Source organism: Macaca nemestrina, chromosome 11, assembly GCF_043159975.1.
Source record: "Macaca nemestrina isolate mMacNem1 chromosome 11, mMacNem.hap1, whole genome shotgun sequence".
NCBI classification, from domain to species: domain Eukaryota; kingdom Metazoa; phylum Chordata; class Mammalia; order Primates; family Cercopithecidae; genus Macaca; species Macaca nemestrina.
Window position 1 is genome coordinate 6293427 of NC_092135.1, and position 22408 is coordinate 6315834.

Here is a 22408-nt window from a genome sequence, read left to right on the forward strand (position 1 = left end):
ATGATCCTCATTCCTTGTCCAAGCTGTATGTCCATGATTATTAATTTGTGTCAATGTAATGAATTCATGAGATTGTGAAGGGGTACACAAAAAGCCCTGGAGCAGAAATTTTGACTTTCATGTGTGTTTCAGTCCCAGCCCACCAATGAACTGAATATGAGCCTTCAGACAGGGCTTTTAAAGCCTCAGACATTCGCTCAAGTCACCTGCAGAATAGAGAGATTTCACCAAATACATGGTGCTGTGTTTACTAATTTACTGATACTCTCTTTGTTGTAAAAATAATTTAAGATGGTTTAAGTATCTCTAAGGCTCCCCCAGGGCTAGATTCTACAATCCTTTGATTACATTTGCAGACAGAGGGATTGGAAGTGGACATATTAATGTGTTCACTAACAATCTAGCTAACAACAGAAATATGAGTCCACCTCTTTCCCTGCTCAACCGGCTTTTTGGCCACGGGCAGGGTGTTTTCCTGTAATTATCCATCCAGTTCAGTTGCATTGCCAGTGAACACACGCAATATCAACAAGTATACGCAATTATGTTGAGGAACTATGCAGACTCTTCAAACAGAGGGAGAGTAGATGATAAAGACTGTCTCAGAGTGTGAGTATCACAAGGCCTGATCATAGCATGTAGGTGATATAGCACTGCACTCAGGAGAAAGGGAGCGCCTAAGGTACCTTTTTTGCAAAAGGGCCCTTCATAAGGTGAGTTGGTGCAATCGCATAGGTAGCCATTGTGCTTCTCCACACACTTGCCCCCGTTGTGGCAGATGCTGCCATAGCTGCTGCAGTGACCCGGGCAGCCTGGCCTGACTCCAGATGTCACCTTTGCCCTCTCTTCCAGGTCCAGTTTCTGTCCATTCAAGTGTAAGGAGCGAATGCATCCTAGGAAGCCTTTCTGTCTGGATGACGTTCCCCCTAAGAGGTTAAATGAAAGGAAAGAAATGTAAGGTATTATAGGGCTCAATACATTTAGGTTTAATGTTGGCATGGGTAAGAGTTAAGTAGTCCTCTGTTGTCATGCAGGGCTAAATTGATTTTTTATTAAAGTTTCCATTGAGAGTTGGAATTCCAAAGAGCCTCAAAAAAAATGCATGTCTTAGAAACATGGGTGGAGCTATAGGCCACTATCTTTAGCAAACTAAGGCAGGAACAGAAAACCAAATACCCCATAGTCTCATTTACAAGTGGGAGGTAAATGATGAGAATACTTGGATGCAGAGGGGAGCAACAGACACTGGGTCCTACTTGAGGGTGTCGGGAGGGAGGAGGGAGAAAATCAAAGAAATATAACCATTGGGTACTAAGCTTAGTATCTGGGTGACAAAATAATCTATACAACAAATCCCCATTACACAAGTTTACCTATATAATAAACCTGCAAATCTACCCCTGAACCTAAAATAAAAGTTAAGAAAAAAATACACATCCTTCTAGGCTGGGAATCCCCTCCCTCAGGCTCTTGCCGTATACACACACAAAAAAGTGAAAGATTATAGTTCCTGTATTTTACAGGTTTCAGAGTAAAACTTCAGATGGCCATGTTTCTTGTGAAAAAAAAAAAGTTCTTACACAGTCTACAGCACAGTTGCACCTGAAGTGGAAGGCACAGAGTGGGACTGTCCTTTCTGGCAAAGTTAGACAGCAGCTGTTAAGTACACCAACTTACAAAACTTCAGTAGGCTTCCTAATGCTTATGCAGTGCAGTGCAGTGAAGTGGAAGGTGGGTAGACCAGAGCCAGATAGACATGGAGTCAAAGTCATGTCACTCGCTGATTAGCCATATTGACATTGGAATTACCTAAGTATCAGCTACTTGATCTATAAAATAAAAATCAATCTATTGTGCGGGTGTATGGTGAGGCTTCATTAAGATCATAGAATAGGCCAGGCATGGTGGCGCATGACTGTAATCCCAGCAATTTGGGAGGCCAAGACAGGCTGATCATCCGAGGTCAGGAGTTCAAGACCTGCCTGGCCAACATGGTGAAACCCCATTTCTACTAAAAATACAAAAGTTAGCCAGGCATGGTGGCAGGCGCCTGTAATTCCAGCTACTTGGGAGGCTGAGGCAGGAGAATCACGTGAACCCAGGAGGCTGAGGCAGAGGAATAGCTTGAACCAGGGAGGCTGAGGCTGCAGTGAGCTGAGATCACACCATTGCACTCCAGCCTGGGCCACAAGGCGAGAGTCTTTCGAAAGAAAGAAAAGAAAGAAAGAAAGGAAAGAAAGGAAAGAAAGAAAGAAAGAAAGAAAGAAAAAGAAAGAAAGGAAGGAAGGAAGGAAGGAAGGAAGGAAGGAAGGAAGGAAGGAAGGAAGAAAGGAAGAAGGAAAGGAGGAAAGGAGGAAAGGAGGAAAGGAGGAAAGGAGGAAAGAAGGAAAGAAAGGAAAGAAAGGAAGGAAGGAGGGAAGGAAGAGAGAAAGAGAGAAAGAAAATAACATAGAGTACAATACTGTTGAATCACTGCTGCTCTCTTATGCCTTCTCTTGCACCTTTACAATGGCTAGAACCAGGTCCTTAATATATATGTGCTAATTAATCCTTGAGCTTTTTCTTACATTATGATTTAGAAGACAGATTTCTTTTTGCAAGCCTACACAATAGGCTTGTAACTTTCTGCTGAGGATGTATCTTGTAGGTTTCAGAGAGATTTTATGTTTCTTGAAAATTATTCAAGAATCAGGCAGATTTAATATTTCAGAGTGTTTTGTTCCCATCAGAAATCCAATATTCCACCAGCCTACCCCTCTGATATCAAAAAAATGTGTGTTGAGAGACAAGCCAGGAAACTAGGCTAAGTCCCATTAGAAGGTATTTATTTGGTGCTGAAACTCGTGGGAGAACCCAGGGGAGGCAGAGGTACAGCCTGGCCTTAAAGAACACAACTTTTGTTTCAAATCCTCAGACTCAAGTCTACACATATGGATGAGTAAAAGCCACACACAGGTCTCTGAGGTCTGCCAGATGTACTAACGGAGAGGAGGAGAAGGTGGAAGGGAAAATACCAAGGTCAGGACCAACTTGTCATTCATTTTCTGTACCCTTAGGATCTCTCATCTGAGCCTCATTCTAGAAATTATTCTACAACTTTATTAAATCTTTGTCTGGGCAAATGACCAGATACAAATGTGTTCTTATCAAAGTGGATCAGATGAGAAATTGAAATGCATAATCTTAGACAGGGAATAGAGATGTTAAGTGAGAAACAAAGCTGTAAGTTAAAGAAATGAGTAGATAATTCAAAGAATTCCTGGCATTAGTCAGACTGGCCCAGTGGTGGGTCAATGGCTTTGAGGAAAGCAAGGAAATGATTAGAAATGGGGAGGACGTGAGGGGCACATGGGGCAGGGCAGAGTGGGGAGAGAAGGGTTGTTTCTCCTAAATCCCACCAGGTCAGCAGACTCATAAATACATGTATGACATTCACTTGTTCCGTCCAAAGACATTTATCCTAAGGGATAAATCTCGTCTCGCATTCTGAAGTAATGATTCATAGAATACAATATGTGTTCAGTCATTATATTTTCAGTTCCCACAAGTGATACCCAAGCAGGCCAGGAGGCCAAACCCAAATTGCATTCTCCTGTCTGTCTCAATTTTGGTAAGTAAATCTCTTTAACCACAAGATAAATCAATTATAAGCACAAGCAGATCATAGAGGAAGGTTCATTATTTCTTTCCTAGAGAGTGTGTAGAATAAAGAGGAGAGGATTTATGTAGTCAAATGTTTGGTTTCGTTTTGTTTTTCTCATTTTGTAGTCACTCCCCATAGTGGATTTGAATAACTCTTCATATATCTTGCTAGAGTCATTTTTCTTTTAGCAGAAGTGAAGAATGAAAGATCTATTGCACATTTTCTTGCGTGTGACTTAGTCAACAAGTTTATTAATGGAGAAGAAGATGACTGGGGTGGGTGGTCTCTTGGGCAAAAATGCACTCCTTAAGGTTTGAGACTTATAGAGTCTGGTGATAGTGACACAAAACGGGGGGATTATTTCAATTACAGATGCTGACGAAACATAATGACACAGTGAGTTATGAACTCAATTGCACAGTGAACTAAATTTCCATTTTTAACTGGTTGTTTTAGCCTTTACAAAGGAGAAAACTAGGAGTAAGTTTGCTTTTCCCTTTTTTCTTTTTCTTTCTTTCTTTTTTTTTTTTTTGAGACGGAGTCTCACTCTGTTGCCCAGGCAGGAGCACAGTGGCCGGATCTCGGCTCACTGCAAGCTCCGCCTCCCGGGTTCACGCCATTCTCCTGCCTCAGCCTCCCGAGTAGCTGGGACTACAGGCACCCGCCACCACGCCTGGTTAATGTTTTGTATTTTTAGTAGAGACAGGGCTTCACCGTGCTTTTTCTTTATAAAAAGAATAATTTTTTTAAAGCGGCCCCTTCTTACCTACTCTGAGTAAAGAGTTACTGGAGGCATGAATCTTCTGTAAAACTTATTGTACAGAAACAGAAAGGCAACGGTAATCTTCCCTCATCCCCCTCGCTCACCGTCTTCCTCCTCTACCCCAGACCTACGGATTTTCTCTCCCTCTCCCAGAAATCTCTATTTCTGAATCCATTTGCTTCTCTCTCTCTCTCCTCTTTCTCTTTCCTTCTTCCTTCCTTTCTCTTTCTTTTCTTTTTTCCTTCCTGCAAAAACATGCTACCTACAGCCCCTGCTCTTCCTTTCTATTCACCGTTTTGTGGCCAGAATTAATACAAATTTGAAAATGTGATTCTGCTGTACGTGGTTGATACCCTTTGGAAACTAGTCATTGTCCTAGGGATTAAGCTGAAATTCCTGATCACAACTGACACAGCAAGGGAGATCTGGCCTCCCCTTACCTCACCAGCTTCTTTCTCCCACACTTCCTGCACTGACATCAGTGCACCAAGCATTCCAAACCACTTGTGGTTCTCATGCCACATGACCTATCTAGACTTTGGACCTCTTCACATATGTCGTATTTCCTAGTATATTATCCATCCCCCTGCACTCCACTGCTTGTCCTACACTACCCCTGCAGTCGCAGACACGCACACCTGAACTCATATAAACGTATTAGTCATCTGTCTGTTTACCCACCAAGCATTTGCTTATTTTAATTATTTGTCAATTTTTTAAAAAACACAAAAATACTTTTAAAAATTCTAGTTAGTTCCTCATTGAAAAACCAGAACATCTCTTAATGACCCTGCTTTCTTGCATGGCAGTTCTCAGCTGCACTGGGGTCAGCTCCTTTAAGATAGGGCATGCACTCTCCTCTTGACCACAGAGCCCACCAGGAAGACTTCATTCATTCATGTTGCCTTCCTGGCCACTGCAAGTATTTAATTTTTCCTCTGTTGTTCTAGTATACTTTTATTTGTACTTGTTTGCTTCTTGTATACAGTTCACTCTGATTTTAGAAAAACAAAAAACATGTAGCATTATACTTAGAGAAGTTTAAGGGTTTTTTCTTTTTCTTTTTTTTTTTTTCAGCCTTAATCTGTGGGCTCTTTGAGGACCAGAGCAATGCCTCTGGTTCTAAAAACAATATTAAAACATACTAGTCATACTAGTTGTAGGTTAGAAACTTTATACTAAACTCATTAAACTGTCAATGGGAAAGAAGGTATTCTTCATATCATTCACATTGCCTAAGAAAACTTAACATCAGAGATTGCTTTGGCCACAGTCAGGGATTAAACAGATTTTATGTGGCAAAACCTGGAGTCACACTGGACCTGGTGATCTTCAAAGCCTGCAGGTAGCTCCGTGCCCTAAAATTCCAAGATGAATATTAGACGATTTGGGTCAATACCACAACTAAGTGATTCTTCCACTTTCTTCCTCTTGTCTCTTACATGTTTTCTTTCACCAAATAATATACCAGCATGCATTTATTCTCTCGGCTTCCCTATCAGTCTTTTTGACAACTCAGACCATTAGTTGGCTGGCCTAGCTAGAAGCAATTTTGTATGATACTCTTCAGCTGGCCCTTGGTATCAACTGGGTTCATTATGATGATGTTTCCTTGGACTGACTATGAATCAACTCTTAAAAATTTCACTACCATCATTCTAAGCCTGTCTTTGAAAACCTCCATGTGTCAGTCGGACAAATGCTCATTGCTTCCAGAGAAGCATCTCAATTCCTCGTGCCCTCCTTAAGCACAAACGCGGAGCCTCTATTTCTCTCATGTGTGTCTGCTCTGTCCTGCACATGCTCCAGCAAAACTCATTTTCAGAGAAGCCCCTGGAAGAACACAGACTGCATCAGATCAGGCTCTTATTTCACAAAAATTAGTACAGTGCCACCTTTCCATCCTCTCTTCTTCCCTCCCACCCTTTCTTCCTGCCTTAATTTTTTTTCTGCCCTTGAACATGGAGCAGTTTGTTTTCTACTGAAGTTCAGCTGCATTTACCACCTAGATTTCAAAAAGTGACAGAGTTTTTGACTAAAGTGGCAAAGGTTTAACATACACATGATGAATAAAAACAAGTATACTAACCATCAATTATCTTCTGTTTTAAGCCCTGGTTCTCCAATTGGCAGAATCTTGGTACCAGGAGGAAATCCTACTGGAGACTTTAATTTAAAAATGTGATTTCCTTAAGGATAAAGCATGTGTCTGGTTGAGTTTTGCCAGATAGAGAGATTTCTTGCTCAGGAATCACTAAACACACACTAATAATACTGGCAGTATTAACTGGATGCCCAAAATGTAAAATAATAATGATAGTGATCAGAACTAAGAATTTATTTAAAATCAAAACCTTCTACATGCTTCATTGATTTAATCCTCACTACAAATTGTGACACCTCCAACCAAATGCCAAACCCCCTCAAGAAACTGGAAAAGAGCTTAGTGATAACTTGAATTTGGTTAACAGATTAAAATAATTTCCTTATTTGTTTGGTATAAATAAATGTTGTGAAAGACTTGTGAATAATAATTCATCAATGCATGTTAAAAGCCATTACAGCATTGTTATTATGGGCTTTATTGCACTTTTTAAAGAAAATAGCTGAAAATGGAGCTCGGAGGAAGATTACAAGCAGAAATATTAATATTTAATTGATCTTTTGAAATAGTTGTTACAGACTGGGGGAGGGAAGTGTCTGACAAAAGAGAATGATACATAAGTCATGGTAATTCTATATGGGGAACTACTTATAAAACCATTAAAACTTATGATGATGAGAAAACTCAACTTCAGTGATTGAGGCTGTTTTTAGCACCGTGTTTTATATTTTCTTGTGTTCAAGAACAAATGCAAAAGTGCACAGGAATATATGAGTTGATATTTTTTCACAAACTAAACACATCAAAGTAACTAGCAACCAGATCAAAAGACAGAATTTTACCAGCACGCCAGAAGCTTCCTTCCAGTCACCAACCACTCCCTTCCAAGAATACCGCTAACCTGTTTCTGAAATCAGAGGTTGAATATGATTTAAATGGGAATCATATTGCATGTACTATTTTGACCCTGGCTTCTTTTGCCTAGCATTGCATTGATGCCATTTGTCCATATTAATAAAGGAAGCTGTACAGTATTCTGGTTTGAGAAACATTTCATAAATCATCTTTCTTTCTACTGTCAATGGGCATAGTACAGGTTTTGGTATTATGAATAGTGCTGCCATGAGTAATCTTCTGTATTTATTTTGGTTCATATTTCTGTTGGTGTACACCTAGGAGTAGAACTGTTGGTCATAGGGTATACGTATGTTTGACTTTAGTAGATAATGCAAAGGAGTTATCTTAACTGTTTCAATTTATACTCCCACCAACAATAAATTAAATTTTAATTGTTTGCATTCTCAGAATGATGCTTTTTTTAAAAAAAGTTATTTGGTCAACATGCTAAATGCCAGTGATTATTTTACAAACTACAGACGAAAAAAAAAATGAGAGCAATTGAACTAAAATTGTCCCAGCCCTGGGATACTTATTGGAAATCTGATTTACACTTTCCATTTCTACCTATGGCTTGTGGTTGGTCTGTAGCCTCCCCTATACTGTGTTCAAACTAGATCTTTCCTACTGTTTAAGGTCCACATGACCTTCTAGTACAGAAAAAGGTGTCAATTTCACAATACATAATGATGGGGACAAGTTAGAATAACAATAATAACAAGGATAAAATACTGAAATATCTAGAGGCTTTTAGTCTTCTGTGAACACAAAGCAAGCAGGACACATTATCATCCATATTTTCCCGCTGAGCGTGCAGCCACCATCAGAGGTTACATGGCCTTCAGGAATAAATGGAAGGAAGCAAGGTGGCTTTGCAGAAGATAAAAGAGGAGAAAAAATGAGGGTGAATAAACAAAAGGATAAAAAATGATGGAACCAGAGGAAATGCATAACACAATGTGCTTTGACTGAAAGGGGAAAACTGCAGGCTTTCCAACTCAATTCTAAGAGAGTGGAGATATTATAAAAAAGAAATGGACCTCATCTGCATATGCACACATATACATATATATGACTGCTCCACTGCCCTCCATTACTGCTTTTGGAGCACTCTCCTCTGGGCAAGGACTATTTCTTATTAGTGGGTGTGTGGGTGAGAATCTCATGAGCCTGAATCTGCCCTTCAGGGCATCAACCTCATCCTGACAGTGACCCCCACCATGTTTTTGATGAATTAATTTATCTGTGAAAGGATGAGAGATAAAAGGTAGAAAAGGAAGGATCCTTGAGGATAAGAGTTTGTGGGAAAATGGTAGAGAATGAGAAGCATAAGTGCACCCAACTCTGTCATTGATATAAGCACCATCTCTATTTTAAGACAAACCCAAGCTCAAAGCAGGGCCCCAGTGCAGTGTAGGTGGTGGCAGGAAATGCAGTGTCCATGTTGAGTACCCCAAATAGACAGCAGGGTCTGGAAGGATGGTCTCTCTTAGAACCTGAGGCATTTGGGCTCCAGGTGTCCTCCCAGATACCTGAATAAGCGAGCGATTGACTTAGCAAGGCAAGAGACTTGCTTCCTACACAGTGAGTGGGCACACAAGTCTCAGGCTGCTTTCCAAGGGCCAATTTCCTCAGACACTGTACTCACTGCAAATTAATCTTATTTCCCCAATATAAGAAAGAGAGAGGGCAGGAAATAAATAGTTACACAATGTAAGGGAAATAGAGTCTGGGGCCTGCCTCTGCATAGAGTTGGGAGCTGCATCCAGTTTTCCCTGCTCATACCGCCTTGAATACATACCACATACCACAGCATGAAGGACTTACCACTAGAAAATCCAACTCACCTCTTCCCTGAGCCTGTACCTCCCAAAGAGTGAATGGATCTTATTTATCTCCATGACCCCATTGCCCAGCCCAGGGCTGATTGAGCATGCACTCAGAAAACATTTGCTTAGTAAATTACGGAAGGAAAAGAATGTGAGTGGGGAAAAAAAGGATAAAGGACAAAGAAAAGCAAGTAGAAGTGCAGAATCAGACCCCTGCCCCTCAATCCCCATCCCGCAAAATGCTCCAAACTCCACCAAAGCACCCATGGGATTTTAAAGACTCTTTTGGGTAAAACAGTAGGAAAGGAGGAGGTTGATCCCTGGGAGAATGAAGAATAAATTCTGATTAAAGAAAACCATTTCAATTTAAAACAATCATACAGTCTGGCTTTTTGCTGCGCTTTATTCTCTGTCCAGAGCAAGAGAAGGTCAGTGGCTGAGGCAAAATCCTGACTGCCCAGAAGGCAATGCAAATGTGTGAGGAGTGTGGTCAGCTTTCAGTGTATTTCTGGTATCCTCGAATCACAAGTAAAGGTCCAATTTCTGGTCTGGGCATATCCTCTCACTACCAGATCAGACACAATTCTCTGATTTGGAGAAACAACCCAAAAAAGACTGTCTTATTGAACAGATCAGGGGGAAGTAACAGCAGTGAGAATGCAATTTAGCAATAACAATTCCGAAGCAGGTGTATGTGAACCATATAGTAATTTGGAAATGTGGTTTTGAAATCCCTTTATCTTTCAAGTTGTTGGCTAAGAAAATGGCAAGAAACTTTCCCCTTTATAAGGACTGGCCTTCAGCTTTCGAGGCACTCACACTCCAATTACAACAGTGTGTGGGGACATTTCTGTTGATTTGTGAGAAGAAGTAAAATCCAGCATAGGGAGGGGTCCTTCCCCCTGGAGCCATTACACCAATTGAGTGTGTCATTTAAATGTCAAAACCCCTCAGTTTCCAAAAGGAGTGTCTCATTATGCCACTGGGGTGAGGGCACAAATCATTTCCCATTTGAAACAGTCTTTTGCTTGCCATTCTTATTTAAGAACCCTTAAAAGAAAATCCCAAGGGGAACAGGGACATCTATTGCTGCATTCAGTGTTTGAAACTGATTTGCAAGGTATTGATTATTATTAAGCCCAGTGGGCAGATGGAATAACTGAGGCTCAGAGAAAGTAAGTGGCTTGCCTAATACCATAAAGCCACTAGTGGAGTGGACTGAACTGGGAGCTCTGCCTTCATTCACTTTCATTAATTCATTAGATTTTTTTTTTTTTTTTTTTTGAGATGGAGTCTCGCTCTGTCACCCAGGCGGGAGTGCAGTGGCCGGATCTCAGCTCACTGCAAGCTCCACCTCCCAGGTTTATGTCATTCTCCTGCCTCAGCCTCCCAAGTAGCTGGGACTACAGGCACCTGCCACCACACCCGGCTAGTTTTTTTTGTATTTTTTAGTAGAGAAGGGGTTTCACCGTGTTAGCCAGGATGGTCTCGATCTCCTGACCTCGTGATCTGCCCGTCTCGGCCTCCCAAAGTGCTGGGATTACAGGCTTGAGCCACCGTGCCCGGCCAATTCATTAGATTTTTATTGAACGTTAAATATATTAGAAAACCTTTACTAGGCCCAGAGATATGAAGATCAATTAGACACTATGTCTTCCCACAAAGAAACTCCTAGGTCAGTATAATTCAGTAAATTCAGGTCAGTAGAATCAGGCGTATTGTGTGTGCTCACAGAGATGGGGGGGTGTACCAGGATAGACTCCCTTGAGAGGAGGTAGTTCATCTGACTCATCAAAGTCTGCATTATCAATGGAGAGGAGCCTGTCAGGTAGATCGGGGTGGGGCAGGCCCATTTTAGTTTGAGTACCAGGATCTTCGAAGGGTAATGAAGCAAAACCATGCAAACTTGGTCTTAATAACCTATTAGCATTAAACAGTGTTTTGGAAAAAGAAAGTAGGAGGGGAAGAGGCATTATTTTATAGCTAATTCTCAAGAGAAATGAAAAATAAATTTCACTTAAGAAAATTAATTCAATTTAAAAGAAGTGTGTGTGTGTGAGAGCATGCACACATGTGTGTAAATTGCATGAAAAATGTATCTGATTCTGTCTCAGATTAGGTTCACCAGAAAGCAAGTTCTGTGATGGAGTTAAGGGTAGAGGATACTTTTAGGGGAAACCTTGGAAACCAGACTTATGGTTGGACAGAGGAAAAAGAAAGTATGAATGGGCAGAGAAGTGAGCCGTGGTGGCGGCCCAACATCAACCCAGCACAGTACCACTGGGAGTGCTGGGGCCAGAACAAATAACCAGAGATGTTCCTTCTTGGGCCCAGTGGTTGTGCCTTTGCACTCTGGCTCAGTCACTGGATGTGAATCCCCCTGGAAAGGACACGACCTTGGTCAAGGCTTTCTCTGCAGCTGAGGCAGCTTCTGAAGGCTCAGACAGATGAAGACTGTCCACCAACAGCACTCCCAGCCACAGGGCAAGTCCTTCTTTGAAGGGAGACCTAGACAGCAGATTACAAGGTCTACCACAAGTCCCTAAGCCCCTCTACACATGGAAGATGAGCCTGAGACCTGATCCTTTTTACCTTGAGACATGGATGATAACACTGGAAGCCGAATTGGAGCATGGCACTTCTTACCGCCTCTTCTACAAAATCACCTCTTCTACAAAATTCAAAGCTACTGAAGCAGCTTTGAATCTATGTCCGTTTCTTCCAGGTTCAGAAGAAACTCTTTTGTTTTTTTCTTGTTAAGTTGTCTCTATTTGTCACAATCTTTTTAAGAATGTGACTTGGACACTACATTTCCATTCAGAATCCTCTCTCTGAATTATTTTTGAATGGCTTTACAACACGTCTAGGTAGGCTTATCATCTCCCTTCTCTGAACTATACTTTTCTTTGGAAAACAAGCCCCTTTTGGAGAGTTTCTTCCATTAAGTTGCTTCTTGGTTTATGAAACTGGGTTCCTGTCTTCTGGCTTCAGTGTGGAAGATCCCCAGACACATGCTAACAGGATTGACAGGATGATCAAACTCGGTCTGGGCATTGATGATGCCAGCGCTGCTGAAACTGAAGCAAGGCCATCCTCAAAGGAGATGGAGACACAATGTGCATGGAAGAGGTAGACGAAGCTTTGGCTGAGGCACCACTTGTGCACGTGTTCAGAAGAAACTTGATAACAAAATGAGAAGAATATAAGTCTGCCAGTAGGACTTACTGGAGGTTTTTGACATATCTTCCCATCCACTGCTTTGCCCAAGGGCTTTCCCAGCTCCTCCTCTGAGTCATCTGCTTTGTCTCCGCAGACTCTCTCGGAGAAGTGGAAACCAGCTCACTAAGCTCCAGGCAGTGTTGCAGCCTCAGCCACCTCTCTGGTTTGCTCTTTTCCAACTGGGAGCTTCCCTTGTGGCTACTCAGCATGTGGCAGTCACATTAGCTCCAGGGCAGCCTGAATTCTCTCCTGCAGTCGCCCCTCAGATTGGGTCCTTGAATGTCCAGGGAGAACTGTTTTATTGTCCAGAAAGATCTGCCTTATGTTTCTTTTGACAATTAGAATGCCAGTTTCACATAAATGATGCTCTTCTAATGATTTCTTTCTTTACTGAGTTATAAATGTTGACAAGTGGAGGTGCCAAGAGAATCAAATTACTGCTTCTAACTTTGAGTTTTTGTGAGGTCTGAAGCTCGAGACTTCTCTTTCTGGGCTGCCTGAGAAGACGATACCATGCTGCAGGAGATATACCTAGTGTAAATGATGAGTTAATGGGTGCAGCACACCAGCGTGGCACATGTATACACATGTAACAAACCTGAACGTTGTGCACATGTACCCTAGAACTTAAAGTAAAAATAAAAAAAAATTTAAGAAAGACAGTATGAGTCCTGACACACACACAAGCACACACACACACACACATGCACACACACACTCCTCTCCATTCTGCCTCAATTGTCCATTGTCAATCCAACAGAGACCACAAGATGACAAAATGAGCTCAATTAAAGCAGAAGAAGCTGTAGATAAGTGTTTCAAAAATGTGTCTTAAATAGTAGGGAGCAATCTGGGCAGCTGAGGTGGGCAGATTGCTCGAGCCCAGCAGTTGGAGACCAGCCTGGGCAACAAGGTGAAACCCTGTTTCTGTTAAAAATACAAAAATTAGCCAGATATGGCAGCGTGAACCTGTAACCCCAGCTACCCGGGAGGCTGAGGAAAGAGAATTGCTGGAACCCAGGAAGCAGGGGTTTCAGTGAGCTGAGAGCTGGAGATAGTGCCACTGCACTCCAGCCTGGGCGACAGAGACCCTGTTTCAAAAAAATATATATAGTAGCGGGTAGAAAACACTAAAATGGGTGTTGGGAATTGTTAAATGTTTCCAATTCTCAACATCTTCAAGAAGAGACAAAATTTTGCTGAAAGGGTGATTTAATTGTTCACTTTTCCTGAATATAAAAACAGAACCAATGTTTTTTCAAACATTTTCAAGCTACAAGAACCTGATTTTGTGGAGCACTGGTGTTAGGGACAAACCCAGATGTTCTTCACCATTTTTTTTTTATCCACTACACAAGCATTTTTGAGTGGCCACTGGGTGTTCTTCTAGTGTTTCTTATGCAGCTACTGAGGCAGTCCCAGGACCTGCCTGCTAGCCTCGCTCAGAGGTCTCTTACCATCTTCTTAAACCAACCAGAACAATTTCTCTTATGTAATTGTTAAGGGGACATCAAAAGTCATATCTTAATTTTTCCTAAAAAAAAATTTAAGTACACTTCATATATTATTTGACTTTGAAAAAAATAGACTTTTATGGGGAATAGGTAGACGTAATCAGAGATTTATATAATGTTAAAAAGACAATTGTTTCTTCACTTTTTGTTTCACCATTGACATCATGATAATTATTATTTTCCACGCACAGTAGCTTTATGTAAAAATATGCTAACAGTTACTTTTCCAATTATTTCTCAATGTGAAGAGCATATAGATCTCTTCCTAGACTGTGAGACATATGACATCTTGTCTAATGGAAACCACTACAGGCGTGCTTCAGGACGGCTATCTTCATGAGGCACTCACGAGCGTAAAATATAAGTCACTATTCCAAGAGGAGACTGGGGCCAGTTCTGTATGTGTTGCATTATGCCACAAATCAAGAGTTTCGGAAGTGCCAGAGCACAAAATTAACATGTGCACACCAGGACTGCCTGGCTTCACCCTTGACCCCACTGAGTTTGACACGCTTCACCTGAAAATAGGAATAATAATTCCCTACCAGCCTGGAAGCAAGAACAGCAATTTTGGGGGATCTCTCCAAATGTTATGATTTATCAAGTCAGTGTAGTAGTTTCCCTAGGGGATTGTAAGTTTGGAGTAGCTTCAGTTTATTTTGACACAAAGAGAGCAGTTGGGCCAAGAAACAAAAAATAAGCCCATGGGAAAAATAAAAAGTAGAAGGAAATAAAGTCATAAAATGAGACTCACAGGCCCCCATCTTCACACAATTTCCACTCTGTAATTGCAGCATATTTCGAAAGATCTTGTGTTAGGTTTGGAAGGAATGAGACATTTTCTTTGTTGTTACATACACATGGGCATGATGGTAGGTGTGACCGTTGTTCCTAATTTATCCATGCAGAGAGCAGATCTTCACGCCTTAGAAGATCAGTTACAGTCTCTTCATTTTCATTCAGCAGATAAAGACAATAGTACACTCATGCTAGTTATTTTTCTACCCAGGGCCTATGGCTTTGGGCATCTGACCAGGAATGCATACTCGGATCTCTCCACTGGATCTTGGATTTTTCTTGCCTCATCCTCATATTGATGGACACATTAGTGGGGAATAACAAAGCAGAAGGGGTGGTACTATGGACCGTTCCAAAGGTGAGAATGCCACATGCTTGCAGTTTACATTTCAGAAGCTGCATGTTATGAAGAGTCTCCTGCTCTGTTAAAGAAATGTGACTGGTGAAATGGCATGGTTGCAAATGTCCCTAACCATCAGGGTGATATAACAGCCTGAAGTTAAAATATTGATTCTGGAAATCCAGTATGCATTGACTCATGTATCAGTATTTCAACCTGTCACATTCCAATGACAGGGGCAGTGCTGAGAGGAACATCCTATTCTAAAAACACAGCCTGTTTCTGGTACTCAGGAAACACTCATGAGCACAGCAGCTGTGCCAGTGATTACAATGCTGAAGGATGCTCCATGTTGATTGAAAGATCCTTCAGTGGCCAAAGATATCTAGACAGACATATCCAAATTAATATTTAAGTAATGCTACACTCAATCTATTCCAGTAAAGAAGCACATGCCAACGATATCTTTTCCTGCCTAGCAAATATAAATATCCAGGGCCTCTCAATTTCTGAATAATAGAGAATGCAATTGTTCATTTTGGTGACTATAACTAAGCAGACCTCATTTATTTATCTATATATTTGTTGAACAATCGAATTGTGCAAGATGGAAATGTTGAGACTTCAGCTTTGTTGGCTACCTGACATTTCTAAATGGGTATATCACTGAACTCTAAATAGGAAAATTCAAACTGAAAGACCATTAAAGTGACCTCCAACAGCATTTTTTTCTTCTTCAAGTACATTAAGACAAATTCAATAAAGCAGAGTAACATCTGAGATGGGATTTATTGGAGAGAAACATAGCAGAAGCAGGTGCTCTTGCCACAGCTGACCTTGGCTCCAGCTCCAGCAAGATATCTCCTCCAGACCCATCGACATGCTCTTACAGCTCATTGCATTTGTGATCAATGTAACCAAAACGTCTGCAGATAGAAATCTGCCATGAAATACAGCTGTCGCCTTTCCCTTTTGACTTGCACAAACTTTATCACATATCCAGTCCATATGATAATTTCATAGCCACATAAAATTTGCATGAAAGGGTAAAAAAATTATTTCCATCTTTATATATACCTTTCAGCCAGAAAGACTGATAAATACTGCCTGAAGATAAATTAAACGTTGGCATGGAATATAATTTATGAAAATTGTGAAACACTTGACTTGATTCCACCAAAAAATATATTAGATTTTGATGACGAGCAACCTTCCTCAGAAGTCACCCATCAAAATGTGATGTTTAAATAAAATTAAAACAGAAATATAAATTTTAAAAATATTTTAATAGTGAATCATATCACATATATGGGTTATTAATTGAGCAAATGACTTGAAATCACAAAACTGTTTTAATCATTTATATCTCTGGGGAACATGACAGATGAAGAAAGAAATATGGTTCCTATTGAGAAGAAAGAATATTACATCCTCACATTCTATTACTTATTTTCTTTTAGCTGGTGTTATTTTAGTGACTGCTTTCCTCAGAGTTAAAAGTTGCACAAACCTCAATTTAAAGGAAGCAAATAAGAAACTTCCATTGAGTGTTGATGGCATTTCATCACTAGCAATAAAGCTATGTAGTGTGGGAGTTGGCAAAAAAATAAATAAACAAAAAAGGAAACGGAGTTAAATCTGGGTAGACTGACAAATTCTGTTACTTATTTACATCACTGTTCTAAACATCTGAACTGCGAGTTTTATATAAAAACACACTCTTGGTTTTGGTAGTATTGACAATATTTCTTAACTTTCAGAGCTTGATTTTGTATTTTAAAGCTTTACAAGCCCTCCTCAACCTATGCTAATTTTTTTAACTACAGCTATAAGGATGACCTTATATTAGTTTCTCTCTCTTATTTGTCTCTCTCTCTCTCTATCTCTCTCTCTCTCTCTCACACACACACACACACACACACACACACACACACACTCCCGTATGTTTAGCAAAATGTTAGAATTATGACAAGGGAAACAAAATGCCAACTTAAATGTAGTTAAGGCACAAGCACTGAAGAGAGACTTCCCAAACCCCATGCTGTCTTCTCTGTGAAACACGCACACACACACCAGAGGATTATGAACTCCTTGAAAAGCAGTGGTAGTGCTCAATTCATCTTTCATTCCCAGTAACAAGATACCTGACCAGTTGTAGATACTCAGTGACTATTAGCGGAATGAAAGAAGTGAGGAATGACTAAAGAAGGATGCCCGGATGTTTCCAGGCCCACACCAGTGGCAGCCACCAGTTCAGATGAACAACCTGTGGCAGGTTGATCTCCAGTGCTATGAGTTCAGGTAGTATCGAAGAGGCCCCTGATTTAGAAAGGGATCATTCCTCTCCCAACCATGTTATTGATAACAAAAACACCTTTGAAATAGCTCAACTGTCTCATTGCATGGATATCAATAGTTACCAGAAGTGGGGTAGCACTTGGAAGGGCGGCCCATGACTTAGAGTCTACACTCACTAAGGTGTAAAGAGGTGACATGTCCTGTCCCTTAGAGTAGATTTATATTACAATGATGGGTCCCTGGACATCTGAAGACAATATTACCAAAAGAAAATATATAGAATCTGGACAACCTCAGTATTTGCTAAAGGTTAGCATCATCTTAACTTGATGTAGCTAATGAAGCCAGAGAAAAAAGAATGTGTAGAATGAAATTCACGATTAGAAATGATTTATGACATTTCGATCATATCCCAGATCTAAAATAAAAGAGAAATTTTTCCTAGGTGTGGTCACACAGTGATATTGTAGGGGTTTAGCACAAAGGGAGCCTTAAGATGTCCCCTACCTACAAACAACTGGCTGTTCAGCTGCAGTCGAAAATGGCCCTCCTCTGACGTCTCCCGGGTGCTCCTTGGAAGGTTGTCCACCTGAAGGGAGGTCTCCTTGAGGTTCCTCTCAGCCCGGACATAATGCCATTGGTTGTCATTCAGAAGAGAAGGAGACTGGACCACAAGCTCTACAGGACCATTCCCAACATCGATGGCAAAGGTGATCTCTGAAGGAGCTGAAACCAGAGACGAAAATGGGAAGAAGAATAGAGGGAGTTGTTAGCACATTCAAGGCACAGGCTTGAGTGGGAGAAGCAATTGTCAGTCAATATTAATGTAGAGAAGACTTCTTTTGAAATCTCTGTAGCATTGAAATCACCATTAATAGTAACAGCTATCAAATTAAATGTGTATACTTGTTCCAAGCTGTTTTCATTCCTGCTACTTGTGTAAATTCAGGAAACAGGATAAGCACCTGGACCATTCATGCTGATCTGATAAACCTGCATGAATGCCGAGGCCCTGGATTTTCTAGATCTGTTGCGGCTTCAGCTGTGTCCTCCAGGATATCTGCAGACATGAGGTTAGCCAGGCAGCTCCACTCCCACAGGGAGGAGACTTATGCCCTAGGAAGTCCAGCGCTTCCTCCTTATTTTATTAATGCACATTATATAAGCATTTGTGCTATTTCCATAATGAAAAAAGCTCAGAAAGTTGTATTGCCTTGTCCAAGGAGACACTGCTGCAGGTGGCAGTGCCTGCAATCAAACCCAAGTCTCCTGTTGTCACACGGGACTCCTTCCATTATTCTTTCTGCCCCTCTATAACAATCTTTGTATAATGGAAGCCAGATGGCACCCAGTCAGAAGTAGGCATACTGATGACGGTGAAATGACAATGGTGATGGCAGCAGTTATGGTGGTGGGTAGCGCTGGCAGTGGTTGTGGTATTGATGGTGGTGGTGGACATAACGTTAATGATGATGGCGGTGGTGGTGGTGATGGGGGTGGTGGTGGTAGAGGTGATGATGATGGTGATGGTGGCGGCAGTGATGAGGATGGTGGTGGTGGTGGGATAATGGTTGTGGTGATAGTGGTGGTGGTGATGGAGGTGATGGAGATAGTGATAGTGGCAGTGCTGGTGGTGGTAATGGTGATGGTAGTGATGGTGGTGGTAGTGATGGTGTCATCATTGTTGGTGGTGGTGATAATGGTCATGGTGGTAGTGGTGATGGTGGTGATGGAGGTAATGGTGACGGTGATGGTGGTGGTGGTGGGATAATGGTTGTGGTGATAGTGGTGGTGGTGATGGAGGTGATGGAGATAGTGATAGTGGCAGTGCTGGTGGTGGTAATGGTGATGGTAGTGATGGTAGTAGTAGTGATGGTGTCATCATTGTTGGTGGTGGTGATAATGGTCATGGTGGTAGTGGTGATGGTGATGGAGGTAATGGTGACGGTGATGGTGGTGGTGGTGGGATAATGGTTGTGGTGATAGTGGTGGTGGTGATGGAGGTGATGGAGATAGTGATAGTGGCAGTGCTGGTGGTGGTAATGGTGATGGTAGTGATGGTGGTGGTAGTGATGGTGTCATCATTGTTGGTGGTGGTAATGGTCATGGTGGTAGTGGTGATGGTGGTGATGGAGGTAATCGTGATGGTGATGGTAATAGTGATACTGGCAGTGCTGTTGGTGGTAATGGTGATGGTAGTAATGGTTCTGGCAGTGGTGGTGATGATAGTGGTGGTGGTAGTGGTGGTGGTGGCGATGGTGGTGGTAATCGTGATGGTGGTAATGGTGGTGGTGAAGGTGGTGATGAAGGTGATGATGATGGTGCCAATGATGGTGGTGGTGATGATAGTGGCAATGGTGGATAACCATTAAGAGAGAGAACTGGAAGGGGTAGCACAGTGAGAACAATGAACTCTATGCCAGGCACTATGCTAAGCATTGACCGTGGATTATCTCATTTTAATACACAGAACCACCCTATGAGAAATGTAGCATTATTCTCATTTTATGAGTGAGAAAACTAAAGTGCACAGAAATATAAATAATTTGTTGGAAGTGTCCTAGGTGGTAAGTAGAATCTGACTCCAAAGGCAGGGTTCGTCACGATTTTGCTTTATTGAGTATATTGTCTTGTGTTTTCCATTATCACATAAGAATGTTCTAAATTTAAAGGAAATGGAGAGGTTAATTGTAATTTACAAATTGAGGATGAGGATAGGACTGGAACTTTCATATGCCAGGCATTCCTTTTTTTCTAGGCACCTTCACAATTGCTCCCTCTCCTCTACCCCCTAAAATAGGAAATGGGTATTTATTTGACAAAGTCATCAACTGCCAGATTTAAATTATCACAAATGCCAAAAGACAGACTCCCCCCCAGAGCACTTTCTTCCCAGCCTTTAAACCTTAACCAAAAGCCACCTGCATCAAAGTCCCCATTACACATAATTTTGAGTATCTGAGAGCTTGAATTATTTTGCTTTCTGGTGAGCCCTGGCCTAAAGGAGAGTAAGGTGGAAGCAGTAAGAATGGGATTTGAGAGCTTAGACTCTGGAGCTACTGTGACCTAAGGCAAGTTTTCAATGTCACCATGCCTCAATTTTCTTGTCTGCAAAATGGGAATAAGAACAGTACTTAAATCATCAGATTATTTAGACATGAATCCTGATAAAGTTAACTGTGCCTGGCACATACTGCATGTTCAAGAAGTGATAGCTGTTGTTATTATTACTGTGACCTGTGATTTTTCAACTTAGGCAAATTGGCTTCAGGTTACAAATCCATGCCTTAAAGGAAACAAAATTGAAGGGAACAGATTGAGTGACGAGCAGTTAGACTAAATAAGAGTGAAGGTGGCCCCTTGAGTCTTTCCCTGTTTCTTATTCAGATCACCAGTGCCACCTGGCAGCCCTGCATATCTCAAAATTTAAAAACACTTAACTGAGAGATGACTGGACCCCACAATTACATTTTTCTATAAAACACAGAATAAGATTGGTGAGAATTTGGGTGAGGAATGTTAAAGATTTTACTAAAAGCTTTCCTGCAAGGCTAGTCTTGTGGATAATAAATTCCACTGAGACAACACATGTTTGTGGAGGGCTTGCTGCTTCGCTGTGACTAGCCTTGCCCCCTGACCACCACCTCCATAATCGGTTTCCCATCTGTGCTTACCTCTTCTCCAAACTGCAGCCCCCTGCTGTATAATAATCTGTGTACTATCTCCCCCGAGTCTGCAACTCTAGAAGAACACCTCATTTATCGTATACCCAGCACCTAGCACTGTGCCTTGTATACAGGAAGTTCTCATTTTATTCATTGGAACATCATTACATTGCATATACTAAATGCAATTCTGCAATTTTCTTTATACTTTTACAGTTTTATACCAAGGTATTAGGGTCCTTGCAGAGTCTTTAAAATTATTATTATTATTATTATTACTGTTATTTTATTTATTTATTTTTTTTGAGATGTTGCCCAGGCTGGAGTGCAGTGGCGCGATGTCGGCTCACTGCAAGCTCCACCTCCCAGGTTCACGCCATTCTCCTGCCTCAGCCTCCCAAGTAGCTGGGACTACAGGCGCCCACCACAATGCCTGGCTAATTTTTTGTATTTTTAGTAGAGACAGGGTTTCATCACGTTAGCCAGGATGGTCTCGATCTCCTGACCTTGTGATCTGCCTGCCTCGGCCTCCCAAAGTGCTGGGATTACAGGCGTGAGCCACCACACCCAGCTTAAAATTATTATTATTTAACTTTATTAAAGCAACTATTAAAGACATACTATGTTTAAGCCATTCCTCCTAGAATCAGTAAAATTCAATAAAAACAGTTAATATTTACTGAGTACTTACTGTGAGCCAAGTACCTTGCTACTCGTTTTTCATTAATCAACTCACTAAGCCTTGCTACAACTTTATGAGACAGGAATCTTTTACAGATGAGGGAAGTGAGGTACAGGTAGCTAAGGAAGCTGACCCAGTGCAGGTGGCGCAGAGTCTGGATGTGAATCCAGGTGGTGCTTCCCAGGGCTCAATTTTTAAATCATTATTCCTATGATAAAACCTCCACACCTGGAAACCTGTGCAGTTGCCCTGGGTAGTCAAAGTTAGAATGGATGATAAAGATGCCTGAAAACAAGGTAAGAGAATGAATGATCCATCCCACTTTGGCCAGTGCCTTTATAACAGGGCCCTTAAGGCAAATTCAAGTTGGCTCTCCCTTGCTGAAGAGGTGGACATAGCCCACTGGCCCTGAATAGGAAGGGAGAAGACCCATGAGAGCATTAGCTCTATCGTGAACTTACCCTCTAAGCTCAACCTCCCCCAGCCTTCTGACAAACGCCTTCTCTCACCAGCTACTTCTTTATGGTTCAAGGCAAAGCTAAGGAGTCTCCTCAGTCTTTCAGGGCATTTTTATCAAGCCAGGCCCTGTGCTAGGCACTGAGAATTCTGAGACAAATGAAACAAGATGAGTTCGCGATTTACTTTTGAGAAGACTG

The 22408-nt window shown here is 41.4% G+C and overlaps 1 protein-coding gene across 2 annotated transcripts in view; it reads right to left on the reverse strand.

The window, feature by feature from the left end:
* The window catches only part of LOC105492445 (contactin associated protein family member 5), a 909336-nt gene that overhangs the window by 137656 nt on the left and 749272 nt on the right, over positions 1-22408 (reverse strand). For both annotated transcript variants that reach the window (XM_071072554.1, XM_071072553.1), the window contains exons 17-18: positions 17913-18131; positions 687-926 (exon numbers count right to left, since the gene is read on the reverse strand). In XM_071072554.1, coding sequence (XP_070928655.1) covers positions 687-926; positions 17913-18131 — 459 coding nt within the window. The remainder of the gene's footprint in view (positions 1-686; positions 927-17912; positions 18132-22408) is intronic.